Source organism: Schistosoma haematobium, chromosome ZW, assembly GCF_000699445.3.
Source record: "Schistosoma haematobium chromosome ZW, whole genome shotgun sequence".
Lineage (NCBI taxonomy): Eukaryota > Metazoa > Platyhelminthes > Trematoda > Strigeidida > Schistosomatidae > Schistosoma > Schistosoma haematobium.
The window spans coordinates 72,832,591-72,848,210 of record NC_067195.1 but is presented as its reverse complement, the minus strand read 5'-3'; the positions used below and the strand labels follow the sequence as shown (position 1 = coordinate 72,848,210).

At 30.9% G+C, this 15,620-nt stretch overlaps 1 protein-coding gene across 3 annotated transcripts in view; it reads left to right on the top strand.

Annotated features, from left to right (window-relative positions):
- FHOD3_1 (FH1/FH2 domain-containing protein 3) overlaps positions 1–15,620 on the top strand; it is a 123,685-nt gene that overhangs the window by 88,964 nt on the left and 19,101 nt on the right. For 2 of the 3 annotated variants that reach the window (XM_051212245.1, XM_051212246.1), the window contains 5 exons: positions 766–974; positions 3,700–3,831; positions 5,045–5,345; positions 6,012–6,397; positions 13,592–13,744. In XM_051212245.1, the coding sequence (XP_051072402.1) occupies positions 766–974; positions 3,700–3,831; positions 5,045–5,345; positions 6,012–6,397; positions 13,592–13,744 (1,181 nt within the window). Of the gene's footprint in view, positions 1–765; positions 975–3,699; positions 3,832–5,044; positions 5,346–6,011; positions 6,404–13,591; positions 13,745–15,620 lie in introns of all 3 variants that reach the window. The other variant, XM_051212247.1, reaches the window with a different exon arrangement.

The following is a 15,620-nucleotide window of genomic DNA, read 5'->3' as shown; positions in this document are numbered from 1 at the left end:
AACACAATATTGTCCACTTATTATTATAATTTACACAATTCTAATATTCTAACTATATTTTTCTTCATACATTCTATACACAATTACATAACTCAAGGACATCTTATCATTATCATTAATCAATCAATAATTAATTAATTATTTAGTAATTAATTCAGTCATGTTTACTTTTAATATTTCTTGTTTATGTTTTCTTTTATTGTATAAAATCAAATTTTTTTTGTTTTAGCTTTACTTGTAACCAAGCAAACTGTCATCAAAGTTTTACATTTTATCATTATCATGTAAAGTTTTATTCAATGCAAATATGAATGAGTTTGATATGTTTATATTATTTTACATAAAATTTATAAAATGTACAATAAATATGAAATATGAAAAGAGGTTTACAAGCTTATAACACTATGCTGAATAATGCTTAATGCTTGCATGATATAATTGCTTGTATTGCTATCATGAAATTATATGTATCACTTAAATTGTTTGTTTGTTTGTTTGTTTTTTCCACCGAAATTTCTTCATTATTTATTTTTTGATATGAGCATATTTGATAGTTCGTCATGAGAATACGAACAAATTATATCTATCAGTTACAGACTTTCCTTTCTCTCTCTCTCTCTTGCTCTCGCTCTCTCTTCTTATTTTGGTAGGGTTCATTTTTCTACCTAATCGGTTTAGGGATAGTTAAAAGTAATTTAATTATTTTTAAATGTTTAATTTAAATTTATTTATTTTTATATTCTGTTATATGTTTATTATTTCAAGCTGAATCTATGGATGATGTGAAAGGTAAAGCTATCGTTGTACCTGATAGTCCAATTGCTGGATCATTAAAGAATAAAATAGAAGCACTTAGTCGTGCATCACAAAAACAATCTGAACATTCTACACCGATTAGTCCACCATCAGTTACATTATCTAATACAACTGGAACAGTGCATTTATTGAAAGAAAAACATTCATCATTTGAAAATGTTAGCTGATTTTCATTGATACTTATATTATCTTTGCTAATTTGATTGTTTTATGTTATTTTATACGATGTATAAATATTATTCAATTGTTGATGTTAGGAAACGGGTACTAGGTAAGGATGGTAAATCAATTAATTAAGTAGTGAAACTTCATCATTTGAGATGGCTGGGACACGTGCTACGTATGCCCAACTACCGACTGCCTCGGCGTGCGATGTTCAGTGGTATAGGAGTAGGTTGGAAGAAAGATAGGGGCGGCCAGGCCATAACATGGCACAAATCCATGAAGTCACTAACAAGTGGACTGCGTCATGTTGGTAGGTGTAGACTACCTGGTTGGGGACCGCGAGATAATAGCAACCGATTGTTAGAGACCCTGAATGACATGGTTCAAAATCGTTTGCAATGGCGCAGGTGCATACACTCTTTGTGTTTTCCCAAATTTTGATCTCCTTATCCCTCCTTGTCTCTTTTCTTTCTCTTCCCAAATTTATTTCACTAGATTACACTCTTTAAGTAACATCTCCAAACCCTAATCTTTCTGATTACTGCTTATACTCTTACTACCTCTACCACTGTGGGATTTGAATCGACAACTGCATATCTGTGCTAATGTGTTATGGCGACTCGAACTGATGTGCGTACGTACGAAGTTCTACGTTGTTACTGACTGATTGACTGTTGTAATCTCTGAGCTAGAAGCATTATTTGTAAAACTTTAGATGTTCAGAAAGACTATGTAAGTTTTATAATTCAATTATCTAACTCAAAAGGCATAACATCAACAAAATGCCCTTAAATGAACTGAAAAGCTTGTTTACCAGATCAGCATATTCACTTGTGGTAATATGAGATTAATGTTTAATTGAAACGTTTCCATTTATTGATGTAAATTAAGATCAGTTTTTGTGACAGATTAACCAATCGATTAGCAGTGAGATGTCATGATCTTCTGTCACTGATACGAAGCATCCATATAACCATGTACATTATTTCGACTGATGGATCGTCAAAATCCTGGATCAGGAAAACTTCAAGAATACAGGAGAATTCCTAAAGGCATTTTGTCCAGATCGATTAAGTCTCAACCTGGACATTGACGGATCGAATCTATCAAACTTTATAGAAAAGATCAGCTAATTACAGATGTCAACTGACAAATACAGTCAAGTTAGAGATAAATACAACTTAAGACAACAAATCTACGAAGAAACCTAATCTCAATCAATACCATCGGTTCGAACTAATGTAACACCTGTAGAATAACAGAAAATCTCATTTCCTCATTAATTAGGCGTTGAGAATGCCGTCCAGAGTGACAATGCAAGCCCTACAAATAAACTATTTGACTCAGAGAATAGAACACTACCGAAAGACAAGCAATATAGTTTTAAATAAATTAATGACGTTTACGGTCGGCAAATAATCCACCCACCCACGAAGTTAAAGCATAAATCACAACTACTATTCAGTCTCCATCATAATAATCATCTAGGTGTATATTGTGAAATCGACCGTCAGCTCGCATTCAATTTTTAAGGGTAAACCTACTAGTTGGCAATAGCTCAGTCGTCTCGAACTGATGTTTAAACAATATAACTTATCAACCAAGTGTATTGCTCATGTATATGATTTTGTATCAGTTTAAATGGTACTATCCGACTACTTAAACCGAACTAGATTAACCATATGCTCTTGAAAGTTGATTAGGCAACTTTCAATGTCATTTCCCTATAGTTACCCTAAAATAACTGATTACTCTTAAGAAATATTATTGCAGATCCGACAACTTTTGAATTAAAAATAGATTATTTAGTGAGTTTTAAAAATTTTATTTACTGCGTTTATTCATTTCATTTATTTATAAACTGATTCAATTACTAGTCAATAATTTTGTTCATTACTATACAGATATCATATATTGTTGGGCAACATAAAGATGTTATGATAGCTTTACGATTACAAATCTCATACAACGAAAAATGTGTGTGAGTGAAAAAGTTGAGATTTACCCTATCTCACTAATAGTTAGATATGCAGATAGTATCTACCTAAGATCCAAGTCAAATGTGTATCAGTTCAAGTTTCTGAATTTCACATAAGTCTCTTAAAGTTTACTTTTTTATTTATTGACTGTATTTGGGCAAATAGATTGGTACATCCACAAGTAATCTGATTTTGCAAAACTAGCTATCTTATTGTATCTACATGAAAATGTCACTGGCAACTAGCTCAGTTGTAAAAGACAATTGATTCATTTATTTTAGCTTTGTTATCCAAACTCTATTCAGTTATAACTGTGTACCGATCCTTGAACATGAGTTTTCAACTTCAAATAACAGAATGATAATTATATAATCATATTTTTCAACTTCGAAATTCTATCCTATTTTTGATTATTCTTATCTCTTTATATTCTTGGTTTTTAAATAAATCTTAAAGATCATCTGAGAGGAAATAAATGTTTCTCTTAGCAGCAACCAAGACTATGACTATTTATATTTATCTCGTGTTATGTTCAATAAATTAACTTATGATAACAGACATTTGTAGATCCAGATGAGGATGTTGCATAATGTTGTATTGTTTGAGCTTTAAATATAACTTATTCCCATTCTCTGAATTAAAAATTCAATTTGACATTATTTTAGATAAGATTATTTAATCCTTTTTTTGTGATATTTTTCTAATTTTTCATGAATTTAATTTTATATTCGTGATATAGGCTGAGGAACCAGTAAAACCTCAGCTACCACGTGAACGTACTGGTAAAATTTTGTCGGTCAAAGATCGTTTTGAATCAGGGATATCGACAAAACCACCAAGTTCTCCTGGCTCTTTAGTATCTCCTAAAAAGGTTAGTTTTTGAAAATTATAAAAATTCTCATCGAGTAAATTAGAATAGTAGTTCAGTTATATCTTCATCAGATTTTAGTCTAGTATGCGGTAATCCTTATATCCATATGAATGAAAAAATATTAAAATAATGGATTTGGTTTGTAAGTCAGTGATAATTATGAATTAGATTACATAACCAATCATAATTAACAAAAGGTATTAACTAATATTAAGACAACAAGTAAACTAGTTTTGACGAGAATAAAAAAAGCTTGGATCATTGTTCCAGTCTAGGAAGTAGGTCATAAGTTTGGGAAATAGACATTAAGAAAATATGATTATAAGAAATCGTTAAAATTACATCATGAGAAGTTTTCAGATAATCAGATAGTGGGATACATATAAGCGGTTGAAGAAAAATAAGTAGAAATTCCTTTAGGAAATTAATCTTTAATCTTGACGTATCAAGGACGGCTGGTAGTTTCGAACTCGTATAACTTCTGCCATACGTAGGAGATGAAATCGAACGCCGTTGGGAAACCATGATTGTATGCGATAGATCACTTGAAATGATTTAGTTTTATTAACTACATGACCACTGTTGACCACGTGTGGTAAAATGGAGCTGAGTATTGTCTTTATTTGACCCATTCAACCAATTTTGCTAATTTTTTCACATACTCTGTTTGTTTTATTCTTTGTCCCCTTCCATAGAAAGTGAGTATATATATATATATTTCTTCTGCTGTCAAGGTTAATAATATTACTCTACTCAGTAATTAATGTACTCATAGTAGCGATTTTTTACATATACTCTTATTACTAAAGAAACCTTACTAGTTCTTACAGACCCACTTATCGGTGTATACCACTGGTCAGAATCATTATTCGGTCAATCGATTTCAATTATTGTATATTTGTCTCAATTAGTTTACAAGATCAATTGGCTAATTGTTGCCTGTTGATTAGTGAGTAAAGTCATAAATAAGAACCCGTCAGCTGGATGATATAATTAACTATTCAGTCGTCAAATAACTGTCTTGAAAAAATCTATTCAGTTTACAACCAATAGATTAGTTAATTGGAACTCATCTGTAAGTCATTCATATTAGGTGATCTTTGGAGTCCCCAAAACATAAGTAACACGTGACTATTGAGGCGTACCTAATTTTTATAATAGATCATACTTTATCTTCTGATACTGTCTGATCAGGTAGTTCATTTCCTAACAGGTAACTACAGAACAAACAACTACACCAGCCAGTTCAATACTAGGAGAATCAGAAACTAATGTGGAAACGTTTTGGCAACGTTGTTTGGATAAAGTTAAACGACGGCCACTTCGTCTGAAAGATTTAGACTTTACTGATCTGGAAGCCGAAGAACAAGAGGATGGTAAAGAATCACCTAGATTGCTAGGTCCTGGACCGCTACCGCCACCACCTTTTCGAGGTGGTCTTCCTCCTCCACCCCCACCACCTGCAGTGTCTAGTGGCCTACCTCCACCTCCGCCTCCACCTCCAACTGCTTCAGGTGACCATACTACTTATATTAATAATTTTGTTAGCATTATATTTTATCAATCCAGTCATTCTGCTTTATCGTTTAGAATTTTTTTAGTGCGGAAAAATTGAAATTATTTAACTCTTTACTTTTGATTTAATGATACTGTTTCGGTAAAAGCAACTTTTCTAAAATTCAATGTTAAATAAGCTTATCATGTGAAAAACAAAATTACTACATGCTGTACATTTTCTTGCACAGGTGCCTAATTCATGTTTACCTCGGCATTATAGTGTAAAGTTTTTAATTATTTGTGAGGTGAAACTTTGGTTGTCAAAACAGCGAACAAATTGTTAATTGATTGATAATGCAGTATGATGTAATATGACCAAGTAATAGTTACTCACAAAAATGAATCATTAATATAAGCCCTGGAATAATTAAAAATTAAAGCAAGATGACTAACCAGACGAACAGATTTTATGCAATAAAATAACATACTTATATGTAGAATACGAACACTAAATAAACATAATAAAATGTTATAGGCGATTTGAGAAAATTAGCTTGTAGGTCACTCATTTTTCAATCAATTAAGATCTGAATGTTAAGCTAGATCTTTAAACATCGTATCAATCCCTATCTATATATGTTTAGCTTCCACACATAAGTCTCATCTTTTCTTTCTATTTTTAGGAGGTGCTCCTCCTCCACCACCACCAGCTCCTGGTGCTAGTGAATCTTCAAGTATACCTTCGAACCTTCCACCAGCTCCTGGTACAGAGTTGCCTAAGTCAAAGAAAACTATTCGTCTTCATTGGACTGAATGGAAACCAACTGCGAAAGATTTAAAACTGATCGCATCAACTAAGTCTTCATCATCATGTGATAAACCAGATAAAGCTACGGGTATAGGCAGTAGATTCACTTCTGCTTTATTGAATAACAAAACAAAAGAAGTGAAAAGGGACGTGAAAACTATTGCAAATGCTACAGTTTGGTCTGAAATTGTTCCAGTGAAATTAGATCCAGATTTTTTGGAAGAAACATTTGAAAATCGTTCATCTGACATAAAAATAAAGGTATTTGTTTAATTTATTAAGCTTTAAAAGGATATATGTAATATTTAATTAGTCGTTTATGGATTAATTGTTTTGTTCTTATCATAATCTCTACACCATAAGTGTAAGACTTCAATAAACTTAGCAGATGTGATAGATAATCGTATTACCGACTATCCAGCTTCCTTTTAATGAATGAAACATTTGTTTTCATTCTCCGACCAGTCCTCGTAGTGACGACTCATTTGTTTGTCCGTTTCTTGAGGGAGATTTTTTCACTTCTCAATGTTAAACTAGTTATCATACTTTGATCAGATGTTGAACGAAGCACTTGTAAAGATGACTATAATAAGAGACTGGTACGGAGTTAGCCACAACCGTCTGCCAGAAGCGTGTCAATGTAGCTTTGTTCAACATTATGAATGAAAAACACGAATATATTGATTTGTTAGTTTTTGAAATGGATTCTTGAATAAAAACTACATTTTAATATACAACACTCAGCCACCAAACAAATAGAAAATGGCTGTAATCACTAAATACAACTCATGTATCGAACATTGGAAATGTTATGGAAAACAGAGTCATGAATCGTCGTTTAACGACCATTTCCTCTATTACTAATAAGTTTGACGTACACAGTAGTAAGTAAATACCAGTGTATCCGAATCCACATTTTAAATTAGTTCACAATAATAGCTTGATTTTCAGCCAACGATTTATAGACTGGAGGAACTAATATTCGTTATACATCCAGCTAATTAGTCCCAAATCGAACGAAACGTGCGTCCTAGATTCCACTGTTAATGATTATCCAACTTTACTTAAAACAATTTTTTTGGTTGTTTTAAATTTGACATATTATAATTTATACACTTCATTCAGTGATTAATGCCAAATCATAGAGATGTATATCGATAAACTCCCATTGAGAATATTCTCAATTAAATAGTGCTATTAACATTTATTTGAAATATTCATAATAATAATGTGAACCAATCAGGAAATCTATCATTTGTATGAAACACGGTTTACTTTCTTTCTCTGCGTACTCCAAATTATTCACCCTTATTGTCTTTACCGTTTTCGTATATTCATTAAACATTTCCTAATTTATTATTTGCTTTCTAATGCTTTATATAATTGTTATTTTAATAAAATACACTTGTAAAAGGATATGGTAAGTGCATGAACCGTTTTATATACAATATATACATATACAAACTATATTTGTTATTAAATATAGGTTTTACATTAAACATGTCATTATTGATATAAGTTGTTAATATACTAGCATCGTTTTATTATAAGATGTACATTTATTCATTATCAACACTTGTGTGTGGATTGATGTTATACCATGTACCGATTAATGTGCAACTTGTTTATGTGTGTGTTCGTTAACTGGTGCCTTTACTAATTATCTCACTGAATAGATTTAGATAGCTGCTTGTATCTTAGATTTTCATTTATAATCAAATATTTTAACATTGAAAGAATTTTAGATCCCCCATAACCAAATATATATATGTATATATATACATCTCAGAACGAAACATACAATGCAGTATGTCCCATATATTTTTACTTTTGTGTATATGTCTATTATTGTATGTTCCCCTCCCTACAGATGACTATGTATGCCGATATATTTGTATATATTTTTTATCCTTCTACATATGTAAACTGTAGTGTAGTTTTTTCAATGTCACATTATCTCGGTCATTGTAATTTAACAATACGCATAGTCATTGTTCATTACACACATAGAATATCTTTGAATACATTTTTTCTTCTTGTTTCAACGATTCTTAACTAACGTCGTAAAGGTTACTTGCTAAATTGTCTGAAATTATGCACGGCTTTATATATATATATATATATATATATATATATATATATATATATATAGTAAGGATCTTTTATCTATTACTCACATAAAATGCGTGGCTCATAGATCTATACATGAGCCTCCAGTTTATTTCTTTTCATCTTCTTCACTATTTCTTTAAATTTAATATCGAAGTGTTCAGAATTGTTTACACCGAGATACGTATTTGACACTTTGAAATTATTTTTACCAAAATTCTTTCAAATGTACACACAATGAAATAAAACAATTTTATATCAATAAGTAGATATCACTCTGAGCTAAACACTGTTGATCATGTTGCGAATTTTCAAGCAAATCTAAATGTCAGTTATAATACCTCACTTTAAACTCAGAAACAATCTAGGAGAAGTAGCCAGGGAAAGATTTTTTTAATGTCGTATTATGATTACTCTTAGTTAAAAAAAACTAATTGACATTTATTTTAGTATCTGAAACATTTAACTTTATAAAATGACATCCAGTTTAGATTATGATTTATTCACTTTCATGTTTTAACTAGCCGGTGATTACCTTGCTAATGATAATACTTTACACACCCACCATGTTAGTTGCCAAATTGCTATCAATCCATTTTATCGGTGTCGCATGGGAGTGGTACACTGCCTAGCTGTGAATATCTTCGGTTATAACCAACAATTTTCGACAATAAGCATTAATTTTTGTTGAATTCTTTTTTCTCTCCTAAATAATAAAATTGATCATAATTCAAGTGAAGAGGTTGTATTATAGTGAACGAGAACACAAGTGGGGACAATCGAATCCATTCGAATACAAAATTACAGAATGTCTTAGTGAACCATTCAACAACGTCTTTATTTTAACAGTTGAATTCACGTGTCAATCTAAGCTAGACTACCATTGAAAACCGGGAAGCACTGGACTGCTGTTTCATCCTGGTGTGACTCCTCAGCAGTGCGCATCCACGAAACCGCTTTCCAGTGCTTTCAGGTTTCCAATGGTGGTCTTACTTAGATTGACTCGTGAATTCAACTGCTAAAATATTGCAATCTCTACAGGTCCATAAACTGATAATATCGTTATCCCTTGATTTTGAATTTCAACATGTTCTCCCCTTTTGAAATTTCGAGGTGATTTTTCTCATGAACTATCATTATTTGGAAATTTTTTGAAATCTAAACAGTACGATATTATTTTAGGACACTCAGTGCCTCCCATAGCTTGGAATGATCTCAGTAAGTGCAACGCCGTCTAGTTAAACTGACTACAACTTGACTGTGTTGTATTCTCCCCCAGTCAATCAACAGGTTCACTGGTTGACATCTATTGCTCAGTTAAAAGTATAGATCATTTAGTTGTAATTTGATCAAACCAGATGGCAATATTAACTTGCGATTTTCTGTGGACTGATTATGCGATTGAAAAATGTCTTAAACAATGTTTTTTTCTTACTATCTGAATGCTTCAAATCATTTCACACTGAAAAAGTTTATTATTTTTTTACTGATTGATGTTTTCCGTTTCAATAAGATAAAACAGTTGTAGTTGGGATAAAAAAAGATTCCGTTTCATATATTTGTCAGTAAAAGACAATGATCATCCAAATTATGAAATATCATATGTTTTAGGTATCTATAATTCTGATTCTGTTTGCTACCGGCCATAATAAACACTTACTGATTATCATGAGAAATTGTTAAAGGATAATAATAAATGATTACGGTTTAAAATTACAAAAGACTAATTTTTTTCTAAAAACCAGACCAAAACATACTACTGAAGCGAATTGGGGCCATGTAAGGATGAGAGGTTGGACGTATCGTTGGACGCAGAGTTCAAGCTTGAATTGATGGATCGCCAACACTAACTTACATATTTACCAAACAACTATAAATACGAATGTACAACTTAAGTAAAGGATTTCGTCGAAAAGAAAATTTTCTTCGCTGAATTCTCTTTATTTTTTATTCAATGACACAATGGGTTATTATTTTTTAAAACCTACATTAATTTTTAATAATTTCCTTATTCTGGATGGAATCTTATCGTAAGTACTATATGTCATTCATAGTTCAAATGACAATATATTAGTTTCTCAATTTGGTATTATTGCAAGACCTTAGTTCATAATAAACATTTTAATATTATCACTATCGTCTTTATTACTACTTTGGTTATTTTCAACGTTTTCTATCATGAAAATATATTCAGTAGTTATTATTATTGATCATTGACTAACTGTGTGTATGTGATCAAACGACTTTAAACAAATTCCAGTTTTAATGCAAACTCCTCCTTCATACTATCTCTAATTTGGAATTCCTTTAAATTTTATACTGTATGGACATTTTCTTTCGATAAAATTTACTCCTTAATAAATATTCTATATATAAGTTTGAGTTTCATTTCATTCACAAAAGCATGAAATATGGCAACAACAATTCTGTCGATTACATGTATCTATTCCTATGTATTTGTGTGTGTGTATGCTGAATTCACTTTTAATTTTAACATTTATTTATTTATTATCATCATTTTTATGAAGTACTCATGACTTTCTTACGATGTGAAAAATTAACAGTTTATTCAATAGTAGTATGCGTATTACATTTCTAATGATTCATCCAATGTCTCTAAGATGAGAAGAAAACTAATAATATATTACTTTTTTAAAAAAAATAAATAATCACTCATTTGTTTGTTGCCTTTAGTGTTTTTTATATTCTTTATTCATTTTGTCATGAATTCAATGACAATTTTATTGTCTATATGTATTCGTGTGAAAATTTAACAATGTTTAGTTTTCAGAATAGGGGTTTGCGCAAGAGCATGGATCGATTGAAGTTAGACATGAACACTGTTGGATACCAGCTCAGTGGTTTAGAGGTTAAGCATTCGTGTGTGAGACTAAAGGGTCTTGGTTCAAGTTCAGGGTGTGGGGTTGTGGATGAACACTACTGATGAGTTCCATACTAGGAGGAAATGGCTTTCCAGTGACCCCGGGTTTTCAACTGTGGTTTAGCTTAAATCAACTCATGAATTCAACTGTTGAAATGTTTACTTTTATTATTTCTCAATAATTTTCTCCATATTTTACTAAATAATTTACTTAACTAAGAAAAACACCATGGTTTGCAGATGTGGTCTGATCATAATTTTTGTCGTGTTTTATACAGTTACTATTGTTTTTTGTTTGATGCCTCTTTATTTTTACAAGCCTATTTCTTCGTTTTAATTGTTCAGTGGTTCTCGATTACTGATGAAAATAGTTTTGTGTGTATAGCTTAAAATCAGTGATCGAATGCTTTCCCTTAAACTGAACAATGATGATAATAATTATATTGATGCGTTTTCTATTAAAATAATGTTGGGATATTGAATGTTTCTATGCGAATTGTTTCTTTTCTTTTGTACGTCTTCTTTCCTTTTATCATTTATTGGATATTTGTTATTGCATATTATAAAATGATTAAACAATGAGTATTCAAATGAATGGTAGAAAACATGAAGTTCTGTCATTGTGAACTTGAGGATTCCGTGCATTTTTTGAGGAGTATAAATCGTTTAATTTAATTTCTTTTTAAAGCTTAGCATAATGTCTAAAACTGTGAGACTGAGTTATGTGGGTTTGAATCATCAGCTTCATTGAGAATATAGGTGCACCTTGCTGATGAGTGCCAAACAGCACGAAATCTCGGTCAATCAGAGTCTCCTTAAACTACTTCCAACCACTTATCGAGTCACTTAGACCAGTGGTCACATTGATACTTGACCTATGGGATTCGACTAGTACTAAGAAGGACTTGAGATACATAATATTGGTCACTACTTAATGTTCAATCACTTGTAAGCTTAACGTCAAGACTTAAACTAATTTAGTTAGACATCAAAATAGTTCAGTCAATGTAGTTACTTTCGTCATGAACCGACAACATCAGTTAAATGAAATTTTGTAAAACAAGAAATTCGTGCAACTCTCATCCGGATTTGGGAATTTTTCAGTAGTGCACACTCAATCTCACAATTGCAGTGTGACCAAAGAGTCTAAAACAATTTTTCGTATTTGTTCTATTTCCGTGGTTCCATAATTGATATCGATCTATGTTTAGGCTGTATTCTAATTGCTGAAAACACCATAAGCTTCACAATTTAGTGTCCGATGTATTATCTCAGAAATATTTGGTAAATACTACTAACTTTAAGCATGAATATTATAAACAAAAGCTATAAAATCGATGTTGTCAAGTTTTTTTTAAAAAAGATTCTCAGTGAAATTTTTTTGTAAAAGAGTAAGAGTATAAAACCTAGCCCTTTCATTGATAAGAATTACAAAATCAATCCCGATTTTATCAAATAGTTGTCTATGTATCTAATATATTTGAGAACTGCTGCCAATTAGTTATGAAATGGTTAGCATAGAAGGTATTATTTTATTACTATCCACACTGAAAGTGTAACTATTCAAAGTAAGACTGATATTCATGTTCATGGCCTTCAATCTTAAGATGGAACGATTGGCTGACAAGGATAGTTATTTTTTACAACAAAAAGTACACACTTATATGTGACATATTTAACAAAGTACATGGTTATAAGATATTGCCTTTATAGATCAATCATCAACTTAGAAATTAAAAACAGCGTTCAGATTTACTTATTTTTTGCTATGTCATAATGCTTTCGCCTGATATGATCTCAATTTGTATTTACACTAAACTCATCATGGTAACGTTATTATTCAGCACAGTGTGATCCATATTGTCTGTATTCTGTACTATCATTTAATCGTCCAATTTATCTAGTTTAATAAGTAAATGTGTGATCGAATTGTCCCAAATATATTGTGCTAATAAATATCTCATAGTTCTGACATACTTGATACTTTCATTTCATTATCTAAATATCTATCATAGGAATTAATTGTTTTAACTAATATGATAATATGTAAACTTTCATTTAATTACATTAACAACATTGAAATAATATCAACTTCATTAAAATAATAAAAAAAAATTGTTCGTTTCTAACACATTAATAAGTGATCTGTTTCTTTCCCTTTGTAATGGACAGTTCTTCAGTTGTAATTTTGATGGTTATTTTTTTAAATCATGTATTCATATAACTTTATAATCCCTTAGTATGCTTTAACCGTCTATTAATCTATTCAGTTGACATTACTTAATCCCATTTTCCTCTTGACTGCTTTTATATAGATTAGTTCCCATTTCCTGTAATCCAAACTATATATGTATAGTATGGGGGGACCGTGAAATCTTTGATATACTGTAGATTGTGCCTATATATTTAGTGACAGTTTGGAAATATATTCATTTGATATTTATACCACTAATTTATTTTTTTAGAAACAAGAGGTGGCTGTCAAAAAAATTGAAGTTCTAGATATGAAACGTTCAAATGCAATCAATATTGGTTTAAAAGTTTTGCCGCCACCGCGTACAATCAGTTCTGCAATTTTAAAAATGGATCATTCAATTATAAATAGAGAGGGTATCGAGGTAAATTTAATTTCGATTTCATTTTTTTATGTTTATAATAATTACCTCTTTTTGTTAAATCAGTTTTCTTTTATGTTGTTAAAATAAAAGTAAGTATCTAAATTGGTATTGTTTACTTGAATCTTCCCATTGATGCTTATGACAGTAATTGATCAGTATCTTATTGGCATATGTGCATACTGTGCGTATTGCCTTAATTTACAAGCATTATAAGCCATGATGGATAATGACTAGCGGTGGAATCCAAGACGCGCGTTCTGTAAATTAAGGCAATATCGAGGAGACGCGCACAGGATGCATATATGCCAATAAGAAAGTGATCAATTGCAGTCCTAAACATCAATGGGAAGATTCAAGTAAACGATATAAAGTGGATTTAAACTTTATCCTATTGCACAAGCAATTGGCTATCAGGACTTAGTAGCTAAGTCGATAACGCGATGGCATTTGAAGCGAACAGTGCTGGGTTCGAGTCCCAGAGTGAACATGAACTCTGGGATGCAGATACATCCACCTGACGAGTCCTAAATAGGACGAAATGCGCATCCTGGATCCCATTGTTAGCCGCTATCCATCTTCGCTTATAAATATCTATATTGTTTAAAATGTTTTATGTGAAATTTTCGTGAAAATTTTAAATTAAATACATAAATTAAGAGTTCAATAAAGTAGTAGCTCAAACTATTATTCACGGATAAACCAGTCACTGCACTCAGGTTGACAAAACATGAGAACACACTATAATAATACATGAATTACGAAATAATTTTTAATAAATAATTTAAAGCAATTAGTCCCTTTGATAAATTTCGATAATGTAATAAGAAGACGAAGATTATCAGACCGATGTGATATATTAGCGCAATACATTTCGAACAATCTGATCACACATATACTTGTTAAGAACATTTATATGTAAAAATAAATGGTCAACTAAACTGGAAGTGGGGTAAGAGGAGACAAGGATAATGATAAGAGTAATAATAATAATGTGAACACAATTTGAAACCTAATCATTCTGGATAATAATCCAATATTACCAGGGTAGGTTTAAGGTGAGAACAAACTGTTTTTGAATATACAAAGGGGGTTTGAATTGTCGTATGACTAAGGCTTCAATAAACCTTAGCATCCGCCATTTTATACTTTTATGCAACACCATCATAAATGTTCTTTACAAGTATGTGTAATTAGATTGTTCGAAATGTATTGCGTTAATATATCACATAGTTCTGATAATCTTCGTTTCCTTATTACATTATCGAAATTTATTAAATAATGTTTTATATTTAAATGCAATTACCAGGACTATATCTTATTTCATTTATATTTAGTGATTAATAAGAATTGAAGTTGAATCATACCATTTAAATATAATACTATACAAAAAGTTTATTATCTCTGTGATATGATTACAATTATGGAGTTTAGCTCATCATCTTAATTCTTAGTATTTAAAGATCATATTGTTAATCAACTAGATATGATTATCTAAATATTAAGAACTAGACAATATCCCTGTTTATATAACTAAATATTACACAAATCAAATGACCTTCGTTCACAACATCAAGTTGCGTTCTTATTCTTTATTGTGTGCAGAAATCAACATTTTCCAGGGAAAATTCACATCATCTAATTTACTTACTTCAGCTAACTTTTATCCATTTAGAATTTACTGTGTATTATTAATCAATAGAAATGAATGAATTCGGTAAACACATATTAAGCTTATATATGTAACATTTCACTAAGACCACTTCACAAGTAAACTAAACACCATGTTAGTAAGCATAAAAACTTCATAAAAGACCATTATACCTTTTTGGTTGTCTAAGTATGTAATCGAAAATTATTTTATGCCACATTTTTTAGT